Source organism: Neophocaena asiaeorientalis, unplaced genomic scaffold (assembly GCF_003031525.2).
Source record: "Neophocaena asiaeorientalis asiaeorientalis breed wild unplaced genomic scaffold, Neophocaena_asiaeorientalis_V1.1 scaffold307, whole genome shotgun sequence".
NCBI lineage: Eukaryota > Metazoa > Chordata > Mammalia > Artiodactyla > Phocoenidae > Neophocaena > Neophocaena asiaeorientalis.
Genome location: NW_020171817.1, coordinates 3,407,797 through 3,422,013, shown reverse-complemented (window position 1 = coordinate 3,422,013; position 14,217 = coordinate 3,407,797). Strand labels below are relative to the sequence as shown.

Sequence of the window (14,217 nt, the reverse complement as noted above, 5' to 3'; positions counted from 1 at the left end):
GGCTGCTGGGCTGTGCTGGCCACGTGCCAGGGGCAGGGGCGAGGGCAGCATGCAAGCCGGGCACAAAGCGGGCGGGGGGCGGGCGGCCCGACTTTCTAGAGGCGCGAGGGGCAGAGAGGATAAGTGGGTGAGTGTAGTGTCCAACCTACGGCCAACTTCAGCTGCAACTCTTGGGGTGAAAGGGGGAGGGGAGAGAGAGGAAAGGGAAACCACAGGTCTGTGAGTCTTTGTGAAAACGCCCTGCAGGTGCAGTAAAATAGACAACACGGTGCCGCACGTGCGTTCGGCTGGCTCACCTGAGTCCGGATGCTGGCTGTACTTCCCGATCACTGGACCGCAGGAACGGCGGCACACGAGGAGGAAGGCGGGCAAGGAGGGGAGAAAGAGAGCAGGTCGGACGGAAGTCATCACCGCGTGCACGCAACTGGTTTCTAAGCACACCCCGTCCGGGACCAGCAGGGGTGGCCTTGCGGCCAGCCCAGCTGACGCCACCAGGGCCAGAGAGCAGGAGGGACGTGGCGCAGACGTTGGGGCGTGTCCAGGGCATCAGGGCTGGCATTTGACCAAATGGAGCTCCTTCTGTTCGGAAGGGAGGGCTGGGCCCCTCTGGCCTCGTGACCTGGGGAGGACGCCAGCTCCTGAGAGCAGGGGCCCGCGCGCAGCACCCACCCTCAAGCCAAAGCGGGGAATCTCGCCATGTCCAAAGTTACTCAAGTCACTGCTGGTCTGTGCTCGGGGCACCAAGTGCTGCGGGCAGACCCGGCAGACAGCATCGCCGTGCCCTCCCAGCCTGGTCCCCACGGTGCCTGGTCTCCTGGGCATCCCTGCTCAGGGACTAAGAAGGGTGGCTGGGAGCCCCGGGGCTGCCGTGCCCCTGCACGTCCGCCCAACCGGCGGGAGCTGCAGAAGACTCCCCAAAGGGCAGCTTGGGCGGCCCCACCGGGGGACAGACCCCATGTCGTCACAGCTGAAAATGAGACCAGTCTCCCGGCAAGATGCGGACCGCACGTGAACTTGCCCAAGTCAGAAAGCTGCTGAGTCTGACACTGGCTATTCTAGAATCCAGTTTGCACAAGGCTGAGAGAGTCCTCGGTTTTCTTTCTCCTCCTCCTGTTCTGGATTCTCCCTCCCCACCTGGACATCACGCAGACCTGAAACACTACTGCAGGCTTCTGACTTGCCCAGCAGCGCTGACCGAGCTCTGACAGCTCAGGGGCGAGGGCAGCCATCAGAGCCACGTGGTCCCCGCGGCGCCTGAGTCCACTGGGGGGGATGGTGCTGGGCGAGAAGGCTCGGCTGCCCGGCTCACTCCCGGGCTGTCAGATACCCTGCGGCTCATCCCCGTGGCGGGCGAGGGCTTTTGTTCACCAGGAGCTGCACTGAGCGTGCCTCGTAGAGTTGGGTGGGCGGCACGGACTGGCTAGCTTTTCTTTAAATTACTTTTAACGTTTACTGAGAAACTCTCCGGCCCCGAGAGCAGCTGATGAACTTGGAAACAGCACCAAAAAGCAGTGTCCCAGTGCAAGGGTGTCAAAATGTATCTATCTCGCCCTTGATTTCACATGAGGAAAAAGTCCTTCATTCCTTCTCACGTGATGGATCACAGCGGGAGAGCGTGGCCCCCAGTGGGGTCACCACGCCCACCAACACTGTGAGGGCCCGGCTACCAGGGAGCCCCGGGGCAGCGGGAAGCCCTGGGGTCGCATGGGAGGAGGGGGCACCCCACGCACGTGTTCCAGTGCGAGCTCGTCCTTCCCAAAGCAGCCCCCTGCAGCTGTGGATTCTGGAGGACGCCTCGGGCTGCCCACCCACCCAGGGCTCTGGAGTGCACGCCAGGCCCTGCCCACCGCCCGCCCGGGGCCTGGGCCCACTCACGGTTGAGCAGCCCGAGCTGCAGGAGCGAGGCCAGGGCCGTGAGGATCACGAAGAGCAGCAGGCCTCCCCGGCGCCCCAGGAGCCGCACCACCGGGCACACGGCCAGGCAGGACGCCAGGGCGATGCCGGCCGCCGTGTAGTAGTCGGCGTAGAAGTTCTCGAGCAGTGGCACCTTCACCTCGTGGCCCACCATGCTGCGTGCGAAGCAGTGGTGGATCCCGAAGCCGGTCAGCCTGCGGGGACACAGTGCCTGAGGCCACCACCTCCCAGCGGGTGCGGGACACCCTGCGTCGCGTCCAGGGGCAGAGCAGCCACTCGGAAGGTGGCGGGGAATGCACGTCAGAGAGGACGTCAGGGAGGGGATGTGCGTGGTCACCACCCTGCCGTGGCCTTACGGAGGGTGCGGGCATAAAAGCAGGGAGACCCTCGGCTCAAACGCTGTTTCTCATGAAATCCAGGCGTGAGGCAGGCGCCCCCAGGGTCCCTGCGTTTGAGCCCGCATCGTGGGCACCGAGGGGGCCCATCAGAGCCACCTTCCAGGCGGGCCGACAGGCAGGCAGCACAGCGGGTGAGCACAGCCGCTAGGACGCACTGCCCGTCTACACCTCTGCCTCTCCCGGGGTTCTGGAAACTCGGGGACCCGCCCTGAGAACTGGCTCCCCCGCCACCCCTCGCTGCTACTCGCGGCTCATGTGTCCTGGAGGGGCAGGAAGGGTCAGGCCGGTGAGGACATCTGGTCTTGGAGGCAGTTCAACGCTTAATTTACCATCCCCCGCCCTGGGTTCAGCCCCCTCCTGCCCCACAGGGTCACAAAAACCCGCAGGGAAACGTGTGTCCCAGCCGCTCAGGCGGATGTCCACGCTGGGAACAGGAATAAAGACGTGTTGTGTTCCCTGGGAGCACGGGGCAGCGGGGCTCTGAGGCCCCGGTGGACGTGCCCCGTGGGAGCAGGGCTGCGAGCGCCTGCCTCTGTCCCTGAGCTGAAACGCCCTTGTCTCCCAGCCTCCCACCTCCGTGCTTTCAGCAGACCTTGAGGACGCATCAAGGTCAACTACAGACCCGGTCCTGCAGGTGGGAGCCGCCCTCCTCCAAACCCATGCGTTTCCCCTTGGGGACAGGCAGACCCGGCTCCCCTGGGCCACGTTGGATGGCCTAACAGGTGTGAGTTCGGCGGGGCTCCTGGTCTCAGGGCGGGTCTCCCACCTTGGTGTTCTGGTGGAAGGACGTCCTCCGACCACAGCAAAGCCAGAGAGACTGGCTCGCCCTCCCCCAAAACAAGAATCATTAAGGTGGAAACTCCCATTCTTGTCTATGTCACCATTTGTGTTTTTTCCAAAATAAAAGTTGGAGAAGTGACCCCACTGTAAACGGTCCCACTGGCCCAGCCGGCGTCTGCCTGAGACTGGGCAGCGGGTGGCCGGGCTGGAGCTGACTGTGCAGAGACGGGCCTGAGGGCTCGGCCCCGACCAGGCGCGCGGCGCGGCTGCCCCTTCCCCTGCCTGGGCCTCGGCTGCAGGACGAGGAGTCCGTTAGATCTGGGCTCTTCCACTGCTTTGGTGCTGGGATGTTTTGTATCCTCCCCCAAATTATTTAACCTGGAACCCCAATCCTGAGAGCTGATTAAATGGAGCTGCTTGGACAGGAGCAGCTAGCTGTGGGATGTGGGGCCAGAGGCCCGCCCCTGGGCCTTGCTCTCTACCGACGACGGCCGTCCTGAGACTGTGCACCGAAGGGTGCAAGCTCCCCTCCCCCAGTGACCTCTAACCCCCTACTGCCTAGATGACCTGGGCAAGCAGGGAAGGGCAGGGTTACTGAGCTGTGAGCCCAGCAGCACAGGCTTGCCAGTGCACACTGAACCCGGGACAGTGCTGGCAGGAAACGGCGTGAGCCACGAGGGTGCAGGTGCAAACCTGGGGCGCCGGGCTGGATGTGGTCAGCTAGGTGGGAGGGCCTCTGGCCACGTGTGGAGGTCATACCCAGGGCCGGGCCGGCCCATCACCACCCGCCGTGACCCTGGGGTCGGGCCTCTGAAGGCGCTGGCTCCACGCAGGGAGCTAGGACACTCAGCAGCCTGGTCTCCCCTCGCCCGTGATGGTGCCTGGAGGCCCACACGTGGGGGCCCCCGAGCCCCCCGCCACTGTGCCTCGGGGGGAGGTGCCTCCCGGGAGGTGCATGGCCAGAGAGCCCCACTCCCAGGACGGCCCTGGACGTGAGCCTGCTCCCCGGCAGCCCCGTCCCCCGGGACACGTCTGTGCGGCCCGAGTGGCGAGCAGGGGGAGATGCCGGGCTGCCCCGAGGCTGGGGGTCCGCGTCTGCCGGCACCCGTAGCCCGTCAGACAGCTGTTGAGAAGCTCTGACGGGGTTGCTCAGGCTCACCCCGGCCCTGCCGCCTCTCCCCCGCCCCAGGCCCGAGCCCACCTGCGCCCATGACTCACGAGTTCACGCACAGCACCACGATGTTCTTCCACAGGTTCCGGGTTCCCACCACCTTCACGATGCAGACCTTCTTGGGCCTCCGGGAAAGCTCCTTCTCCAGCTCTGCAGGGAGGGGGGACCCGTGAGCCACGCTCGGCCAGGCAGCCCCCCCCGACGGCCCGATGCGCGGATTCGGGGGTCAGAAGAAGGAGAGTGTTTCTCTTTAAGGCAGGGGCAGGGCCTGGCTCTCAGGGGAGAAAACTCGCCACAGAGACACTGACTTGGCAGGTGCAGCTGCCCACGGGGCCCGCAGGGAGGCGGCAGGACACACACAGCAGCCACCTGCGTGGGCTCTGTCCACTTGGAAGGGCCGTGGAGGCCGCTGGCGGGCGCGGAGGCCCTGGTCGGGCTTGGGCAGGGGTCCTCTTCCTTACAGAGTCTGAACCCTCTGCTTAGGGACCAGGAGATGCGCGCACTGCTCTGGCCCCCAAACCACCTCTGGGGGCCAAACAGGCTGAGGCTGCTTCCTCTGCACCTGCCCCTGCACGGCCCACATATGAGGAGGAGAAATGAGTGACTGAATGAACACGTGTGCATACGCGTGCGCTGAGCCAGACAGACGGCGTCTCGGCTCAGGTGACGTGACCAACTACAGCTTGGTCGCGAGACCCAGCTTCTTGGGGGGCCCAGACCAGCTCTGAGCAGACGCCAGGCCCACGCCAACGAGGTCGAGGGGTCTGCCGCGGTCCTGGGGCCGCCGGTTCAACAGGGAAGATCCAACGAGGAGACGCCCCAGCCTCCCCGTCTCCCGGCATCTGTGAGCAGAAATGCCGCACATTCAGCCTCCGGGTCTGTCCCTGCTCCCCTGGCCGGCCGTGCCCTCGGGGGAGGGGACCCCTTCTCAGGGGCCAGAGAAGAAAAAGGGGACTTAACCAATCAAGACTGCCGAGGTCAGGGGATGCAAGGAAAGACTGACAGCGCACCGACCACAGGCGGCTGGGAGGTGAGAGCAGGCAGCCCTGGGTGGGATCCTACGGCAGGGTCACCGGGGGTGACGCCCGGTCCAGGCTGCAGCTGGGCTGACTGCAGTGCAGCGACGGCAGTTTCCCAGTCATAACAGGTGCAGGGGACGTGCGATGTTACAACAGGGAGACCGACTGGGGCTTTTTCAAAATTCTGTGCTCTCTTTGTAACTTTACTATAAACCTAAGAGGAATTCAAAACAAGTTTACTAAAAATGAAGCACGCAATGGGGTGGGAAGGCCCGGAGGGAGCGGGGTTGCCTCAAGAGGGGCCCAGGAGCTGCAGCCTCCTCGGGGGGGCTCCGAGGTGTGTCCCCCTCCCTGTACTGCTTAGGGGGTACTCTCACCCCTGGACGTCCTACCTCTTTCCTGCCATCCAATGGCGAGAGGGTCACCAACCTCACTAGTTACAGCTGGAACGGTTTAGGAGATTTTTATTTAAAAAAAAGTCTGGATCAGTGTCACCAGCTGGGGCACACACGGGAGAAGGCGACACCTGTCCCACGTCCGAGGGACACCACGCTCCCTCAGTTTCCAGAACTTTCTTCCGAGTCAATACTCAGGCACAGAGCTGTGGGCCTGTGCACCAGCCAGAACGTCCATCCATGGACGCTCAGCTCCTGACATCCTCCTGGCCTTTATTATCCCCTCTGCGAAAACAGGCTCACCTGATTTACAGACATCCTTTCCCCGTGGTCAGAACGCTAGAAAACTTCTAAAGAGCATGGAAGCATGGTTAACAAACACATAGCGTTGATCCAGCGATCTGAGTATCTTCACTGTTGTGAAACTGGTCAGGAACCCATTTATCACAGCCACACTTGCCCACCATGGAAATCTTCCAGGAAGAAAAACTAAATGCCCATTCGCACGGCTATATAGGTTTAAAATTTTTTTTTTTTTGTAACGCAGCTAAAACTTAATTCCTGATACTTTCTAGTGTATGAAATAGATGTTAAGAAGCTGTAGTAACTGTAATTATGACCTTTTTTCTTTCTGTTTTTAAAGCTTTAAACTCTGGAGCCCAAGCTGACTGTGGTCTACAGAGGTAACTGCATTGTTCTGAGTGGAATTACACTCGCCTCTCCGGGGCTGCTGGTATGTTCTCTCTGTTACCTGCATCCCCAGCCTCTCGACACCACCACAGACACGCAAGAAGCCATGAGGCCTTCCTGGCCCTGCGCTCCGGCCGACCCAGACCGTCCTGGCCTCTCCCCACCCACTGCAGAGACTCCTTCCTGGGCCTGCGGGGACACCTGCTGACCCCAGAAATTCCCTCTCAACGCGCGAGGCTCCAGCCGGCCCGAGGCCTCTTGCAGGAGCAGAAGTAGGTGCGGCAGGTCAGAGGCAGGGTGCCGGGCTCGGCTGCCTGGGGCCGCCTTAGCTTCATCTCCTGCTGGGGTGTGACTGGTGCAAGTCACCTGACGCTGGGGACTGTGAGGTGGCCCGATACAGGGACCCGCTTCTCACCTCGGGTTCCGGATGGACGGACAAGACAGAGTGAGGCACGTGGGGCGGGATCCCCGCTCGGTTCCCGAGAAGGGCTCGGGTAAAGCCCCTGTGGGCCTGATGGGGGCCTCGTACCCCCCAGACTCGCTGCCTGACCTGGAGACGCCAGACTCGGCTGCTTCCCTGCGGTCAGGCTGCCCGGAGAGGGCCTGATGCCGGGGACCCCCTCTCTGCACCTGGCTCACGTCCAAGGAGGAAAAGGGAAGCCGGTTCACTCTTCCTCAGGGGCTCCTTCCATGCGGAGGGAATGCCGGGAGCAGGGAAGCTGTGCCTCCAACCCTCAGCCTCCTGGGGCCCCTTTCCCGTATGTACAGCAGGGGCGATCTGATCCATCGGAAAGGTTCTGATGAGGGTCAAACGCCTGTATGGCGTCTCAGCCCCCGAGGCAGGGCTGAGGGCGGGGCAGCAGGGAGGATGGAGTCGGGGTGGGTGAGAGCCTGGGCTGGGGACGGGATGCTGGTCAGTGGCCTAGATAAGATGCTGGCACACAGCATTCAAGCAGGCAAACCGGTCCAGCCCAGGGAGGTGCAAGGGGCCACTTCCGAGGAAACACACCCGCCCTTCTCCAGCTTTGCCCTGGTGCCATCATGTCACCGTCACTGTCACCGTGCGCCTGACAGCTGGGAGGGAGCAGAGACCCAGAGGCGGGCGAGAGCCACGTGCCCCCGGGGCGTGAGTGCATGCCACCCCAGCCCCCAGTCAGGGGGGTCATGCGTGCTGCTGCCTGCCCCCCAGCACAGAGCCCAGCACCAGCCCGGCTCCTGAGCGAGGATACCACTTTCTAAAAACAGGAGGGAAATGAATCAGCGTAATTACGATGGAGAAAACAAGCTTCTCCCAGACAATATTTTAACCTGAAAGAAGTGGAGTGTGGTGATTTAATTAGGGAAATGCCAGAAACAAAGCACTTTGACTTAAGAGCGCTGATCTGCTAATGGATAGGCCTGGACAAGTTTGGGGACAAGAGTCAGACGCTCCAAAAGGGGCAAACGTGGCCTGAAAGGAGCGAGGTCCACGCACCCCTCACCCCCCCGCCCGCCAGGCCAGCACGTCCATCTCCCTCTCGGAAGCAGCACAGGGAAGCTGCTTCTGCTGGGCTTCCTGGGCTCAAGTCCCAGCGCTACTACTCACTAGCTGTGTGACCTCTGGCAAGATACTCAACCTCTCTGTGCCTCAGTTTCCTCGTCTGCAAATGGGGATAATTACAGTACCTTGCACAGAACTGCTGTGGAAAGATTTAAGATAATATCAATACACTTCTAATATTGATATTAGATGCTTGCTTTTCCTGTGAAAGTCCAAATAGTCAATATTTTAGACTTCGCAGGTCACAATAAATCACTTCTAGTGCTTATTAAACACACAATGTTCAGGGTTCCTTCCAAGATCTACTGGATGAGAATCTCTGGGTGCCGGGAGGGGCCCAGGAGTCTGTATTTTAACACCCTCCTGGTGCTCTCATGGATCTGATCTAGCTTTTGTGCTGACATTCCTGACAAATAGGGATTCTATGGATCTGAAGTGTTCTGCTTCCTCAGAGGCCCAACCAATAGGTCCTGACAGACACAGACAACACAGCAGCTCTCTGCAGGTCCTGTTCGGGAGAGACAGGGAGCGAAGGCCAGCGCCCCCTGGCCAGGATGGCCGGCACCAAACCGCAGGCGGGCAAGGCTGTGTGCCCCACGTGGTTCAGCCCTCAAGGTTACCCCGAGGGGCGGGGCACGCCCCCTCTGGGTTTGGCCTTGGCCATGTTCCTGGTCTAGCTGAGGACCGACCGCCACAGGAAGCTGGACAGCTGGCTGGGCAACGAAGGCAGCAGGGGTGATGTGGGGTGACTCCCGGTCCCGGCGGGATGGGTGGCGGGTCCCCCAAGTCTGGCGGGGCTGTGGGTCTGAAGGGAACACGTGCTCACCAGGCATCACGCCTTTGATGTCGCTCTCGGGGTTCATGCGGTTCTTCTGTGTGAAGCGCAGGATCAGCTTCTTTGCCGACGCAAACTGGTGGGTGGCCATGAGCCACCGCAGGGACTCTGGGAAGATCCTGCAAAGAGACAGGGAGTGGGTGAGGCTCTTCCCATCGGGTGAGGCATCAAGACACAGCTCTGTCGGGGGCCGGGAGCGTCCAGCCGGGCCGGACTGGGTACCCGTCTGTGAGCGGTGGAGGCTGGCGGGTGCTCAGGACTCTCTCTTGGCCCAAGCAGGCGAGAGAAGACCGTGGCCCTGGGTGTTTCTGGCTTTCTCTCAGAAAGCGTAGAAGTTGCAATGTTTAAAATGAGGCAGAAAGGAGAAGTATCCTCCCAGCTGTGTCAAGAAATCGGTGTATACTTTTCACCAGACGCTGGATCACTAAACCACGTTCCAGCAATTCATGGAAGGGCTGCTTTTGTGATATTTTTGTCTCAAAAAGCGAATGTTCATAGAATGATTTTAAGTTTAAAAAAAATGCCCCCCATCCTAGCAACCTGACGGGCACTTTCTGTTTTGAGCGTCTGGAGCCTGACTCCCCAGGGCTCAGCTGTAGAGTTAGTTTCACCTTGCTGCTAACTGCCCAGAACGCCTCCCTGAGGTGGGTGGTGGTTTTCAAGTGTAATGAGCGACAGACTCCTTGCTGGTTTGTTCGTGTTTAGGATGAAATACGGTGAGAAGTCCCGTTGGAAAAAAACCCCAAACCAAACCAGTGTCTTATCAATGCGTTTTGTAATTTTACATTTATAAGGAGATTTGCAAGTCCACCAAGAACCATGTGCCTGTCTGGAGCAGTGGGTCAGCTTGCTTTTTCTGTAAAAGTCCAAATAGTGGATATTTTAGACTTTGCAGGTCACAAGGTCTCTTGAGAAACCAGCCACTGCCATGTGCCCAAGGACGGAGGCTGTGTTCCCTCGGGACCCGATTTTGAAGCAGGTGGCACCCCTGTGTGGGAGAAGCAAAAGCTGGAAGTCAAGGTTGGGGATGACAGCACAGCCTCTGCGGGCGCAGCGCTCCAGGCGTCCCTGTGTTTCATGTCAGTTACAGAGTGTCAAGGAATCGTGACTGATGATGATAAGAAGTTATCTTTGCTACTACCCGACACCTGCCCCACCAGCTCTGGGGAGCCTCTAATCAAAGTAAGGCAGATGCTGCAAAAGCTCTCAGTGCTAAGTTTTTATCTCAGAGTCACATCACTAATGATGTAACGGCTGTCACTCCCTTACCTGTCTGAACAAAAATCAAGTTTCTAAATGTTCATGATGTATTTTGCAGAAACAGCTGACTTCAGTGGTACACTGGGACGGTCTGATCAGAGTGTTAATCTACGCTGGGAGACCTGGGTTGTCACCAAGGGTCAAAAAGCCACCGTCCCACGTGGCTGCACAAAGGTGCAGGCGAGCTGGGGGCCCACCCTGGTGAGGTACGGCCGGAGCATTAAGACGGGCTCAGAAAGTCTCGTGTCCTTTCGCCCAGGAGCCCATATTGGAAAGCTGATAAAACACAGGTTTCAAACTGTAAGCACTGTTTTTTTTTTTAAATAATAAAAGTTAATGTTTGCTTTACTAGCCTCTAGTTTTTATAATTTTGAATATAATTCAAGCAAACAGAAACACTCACATATAACAGCCATCAATATTATATAGATATTAACATCTTGCCGTATTTTATCAGATCTTTTCTTTATAATGAAATAACCTGACACAGATGCCCGCCCCTATAGCTCTCACCTATGTTATCTCCATCCATCTTTCTGATTTATTTGGGTTTAGTGTCACTTTCTCATTTCTTAAGATAGACACATAGGTCATTAACATTAATTCTTCTTTTCTAATATATGCATTTCAGACTTCAAAATTTCACCTAAGTATCACTTTAGCAACATTTCACAAGTTTTGATAAGTAGTTCTTGCTGTGATTTGATTATAAATATTTTGTGATTTCTATCAGGATTTTTCCTTACCTATGATAGCCAGTAAGACAGACAGACATATCTCATATATATACATAACATTTCCAAACATACCAGTTTTGAGAGGGGGGTAGTGGCGGGGTTGCAATCTTGTTTCATTGACTTTTAATTTTATTTAGTCATTTTGAGAAAACACAGTCTGTTACTGCAAACTGGTACAACCAGAATCCTGGATCCAAGAGGAGGAAAGAGAAGGAGAGGAGAGAGGCAGGGCCCAGGGAGGGGAGGACCTGAGGTTATGGAGGGGCAGCAGCCCTTGGACTGGAATGAACCCGAGTAAAGAAACAGGTCTCTCCCAGGAGACCTGGGCACAGCGACCAGGGCTCTGTTAGCCACACGTCCTGTCTCTGCTGGCGGACAGCACCGCAGGCCGCCTCCTCCACGCCTGCCTGGCCTACACTCACCCTTCTGCGCGTTTCCCATGAATTTACGTCTTTCCAGCTCATTATGTTGTAGTAACATTATCCCCACTTCACAGATGGGGAAACTCAAGCAAAGCACTCGAGGATGTGTTCCAGATTCCTGGGCGGTGAAATGCAGAGCTGGATTTGACCCCAGGCAGTCTGACTCAGGACCCCACATCCTTAACCCCGGGGGATGCAGCAAAGAAACCAGCCCCGTGTGCGGAGACATCGCTCCCATGACTGGGGTTTGGGAGATACTGTTCCAGCGCCACCTCCTCAGCCCTTCCAGATGCCACAGTGCCCTCTGGGTATTTAAACCTGCTGCAAGGTCTTAAAGAACTCGCTGAAGTGTCAGCCGATGAGAAAGCCCAGAGACGGCGGTTCTAGCGTGGAGACTGTGCAGCGTGGCCCCATTATGGGAATTTAACGAAATGTCTGCTGACAGGCACGTAATGTAGTAACACCACGAAAATTAAGAAACTGGCCAGTGGCCCAGGATCTGGCAGGAGTGTAGCTGAGCCTCAGAAATACCCAACATTTTCAACAAAAATAAAAGAGCACGGTAGGCAGCTGGAGCCCACGTCTGCTGGTGGACCCTCACGTGTGGATGCTAAGAAAAAGCGACCTTGAGGATGACCTCTGCGAACACAGTAACGTGCGTAAAAGCCACAGCGGCACCTCTAGGAGGGAGCTTTGCCGTTGCTGCCAGAAGCGGCTATGGCTACGGGGACAGGCACTGGTCCCCAGAGTGGGTGGAAAGACAGGAGTGTTTGAAAGCTGCAAGCATCTGGTCCTCTCAAGCGCACAGTGTGGCAGAACTATTATCACCCCTCTTCCACAGATGGGAAAACTGAGGCAGAGCAGGTTCAACTACGCTGCCCGGATTATGTAGCTATTAAAGGGGCAGAGCTGGATTTGAACTCGGGAGATCAGGCTGTGATCCCTCCAAGCCAGGGGTTCAATGGCTCCAGGGCTTCTGCGGGAGGGTGTGGGCAAAACTAAAAGTCTCCTCTCGTCCAGTTCAAGTCCTGAGCCCCTGGCGGCAAGCGAGGGGCACAGGAAGGGCAAACGCAGAGCCCTGGGCAGAAGTCCCACCCCCTCCCTGAGGATGGTCACAGGTTGACGGACCTCTCGCCCCAAGGCACATGGTCCTGAGGCCTCCGAAATACATTCAGGATGGTTAGAAGGTCCAGGATCCCTCATTCACAATTCCAGAATCCAGAAGATTCTGAAACCTAAAACCTCTTCATTTAACTCACTTGGGAAAAGACCTGAACTCCCTGAGGCAGAACGGGACCTACTGGGTACGAGCGTCAGCCTCGGGCATCGCTCTCCTGAGATGCAGACACTTCCCTGCAGAAGTGTGAGCGTCCGGTGGACACGTCAGCATCCCCAGGGGCGGTGGCGGGGCTGCAGGTGGACAGTGCCACCCCTTCCCCGCAGCAGGCATGAGTCACAGGTGAGGAAGCTGTGCTTAAAGACTTCAGCCACGAAGTTAATTTTTAATTAAGCAAATCACAGATAAACCCATTGTCTACTTAAAAACTAAAAGATTCCAGAGAACTCCGCCTCCCTCCGCCGACGACCTGCCCCAGTCCTGGCGCCCCTGCACTGCCCTCCCCGCCCCAAGCTGACCCCTGCCCTGTGGGTGCGCATCCTTCCAACCACTGGAGCCCCGTTTATCTCAAGGTGCTCCCTCTGCTGTCATACTGCCCCTACCTTCAGTGGAAAATGCCTGTTACGCTCTCAGAAATCCCCTTCCTTCCAGGTGGGCACACAACTGCCCCCGTGGTGGTCCGGAGACCGTCACCCCGGGGGTGTGCACGGTGGTGTCCACCCCGAGATCCTGGGAGGAAGCCACGCTCACATCCTACCTGTGCACTGGGGACACCAAGGCAGGTCAGTCCTACCTGGGCCACCTCGTTTCCCAGCGCATCCCGAGAACATCCAAACTCCGCCTGGATCTACAGGCCATGAACCCCGTGGCCTCAGTTATTCCATGAAAGCCAAGAACCAGAAATTTAAGGAAGAGGCTTTGACTGAACGCCAGGGAGGTTACAGAGGATGCACTGCAAACCCAGGCTTTCTTCAGAGGAGAACCCCCAGGCCTCACTCAGACAACCGAGTCCTGGGTCAGGAAGTCCCAGGCGGCGATGGGGGTCGGGGAGGCGGTGAGGGGCAGAGAGGCTGGGCAGGGGCAGCAGGAAACGCCCAACTGGGAAGGCACAGGCTTCCCGGCCTTGCCTGGGGGCATCAGACTGCACCCCACACCACAGACCCTGCTGCAGGATCACACTTCTGCAGCACACGCATGTCTGTTGACATGATGAAAACCCTTGAATCACTCACAGAAGAAGGCAGAGTCACACATCTGAACTTGAAGCCCGAGGGGGTCTCTGATTTGCACTTAGCCTTTCCCCGGTGGCACTGATTCAAAGGTCTGGGACCTGGCCTTCGAATCCCTAGGGCAGCGTCACTTTTCCCACTTCAGGCTTACAGTACTACTTAAAAAGCAGGAAAAAATATTTTAGAAAGATGCCCACCCTGGGGGCTTCCCTGGTGGCGCAGTGGTTGAGAGTCCACCTGCCGATGCAGGGGACGCGGGTTCGTGCCCCGGTCCAGGAAGATCCCACATGCCGCGGAGCGGCTGGGCCCGTGAGCCATGGCCACTGAGCCTGCGTGTCCAGAGCCTGTGCTCCGCAACGGGAGAGGCCACAACAGTGAGAGGCCCGCGTACTGCAAAAAAAAAAAAAAGAAAAAGAAAAAAAAAAGAAAGATGCCCACCCTAAATAACTACAATAAAGTATCAATTCTTAAAGAATTATATGGAAAGTTTATTTATGTGGAACTGCTTTTTCAATGGTACCAATGTAAATGATGTTACTGTATCAAGAGAGAAAGCTTTCCCTGTTTCCTTTCTTTTTCTTTAAAGGAAAAACCTTTCTTTAAAATAATTTATTTTTGGCTGCGTTGGGTCTTTGCTGTGTGCGGTCTTTCTCTAGTTGCAGCGAGCGGGGGCTATTCTTTGTTGCAGTGCACGGGCTTCTCATTGTGGT

General features: G+C 57.7%; 1 protein-coding gene across 1 annotated transcript in view; it reads right to left on the bottom strand.

Moving 5' to 3' along the window:
* Positions 1 to 14,217, bottom strand: part of SLC22A23 (solute carrier family 22 member 23) — a 138,942-nt gene that overhangs the window by 13,012 nt on the left and 111,713 nt on the right. Inside the window, exons 6-9 of the mRNA XM_024738738.1 lie at positions 8,734 to 8,861; positions 4,311 to 4,413; positions 1,876 to 2,108; positions 297 to 329 (exon numbers count right to left, since the gene is read on the bottom strand). Of these exons, the coding sequence (XP_024594506.1) occupies positions 297 to 329; positions 1,876 to 2,108; positions 4,311 to 4,413; positions 8,734 to 8,861 (497 nt within the window). The remainder of the gene's footprint in view (positions 1 to 296; positions 330 to 1,875; positions 2,109 to 4,310; positions 4,414 to 8,733; positions 8,862 to 14,217) is intronic.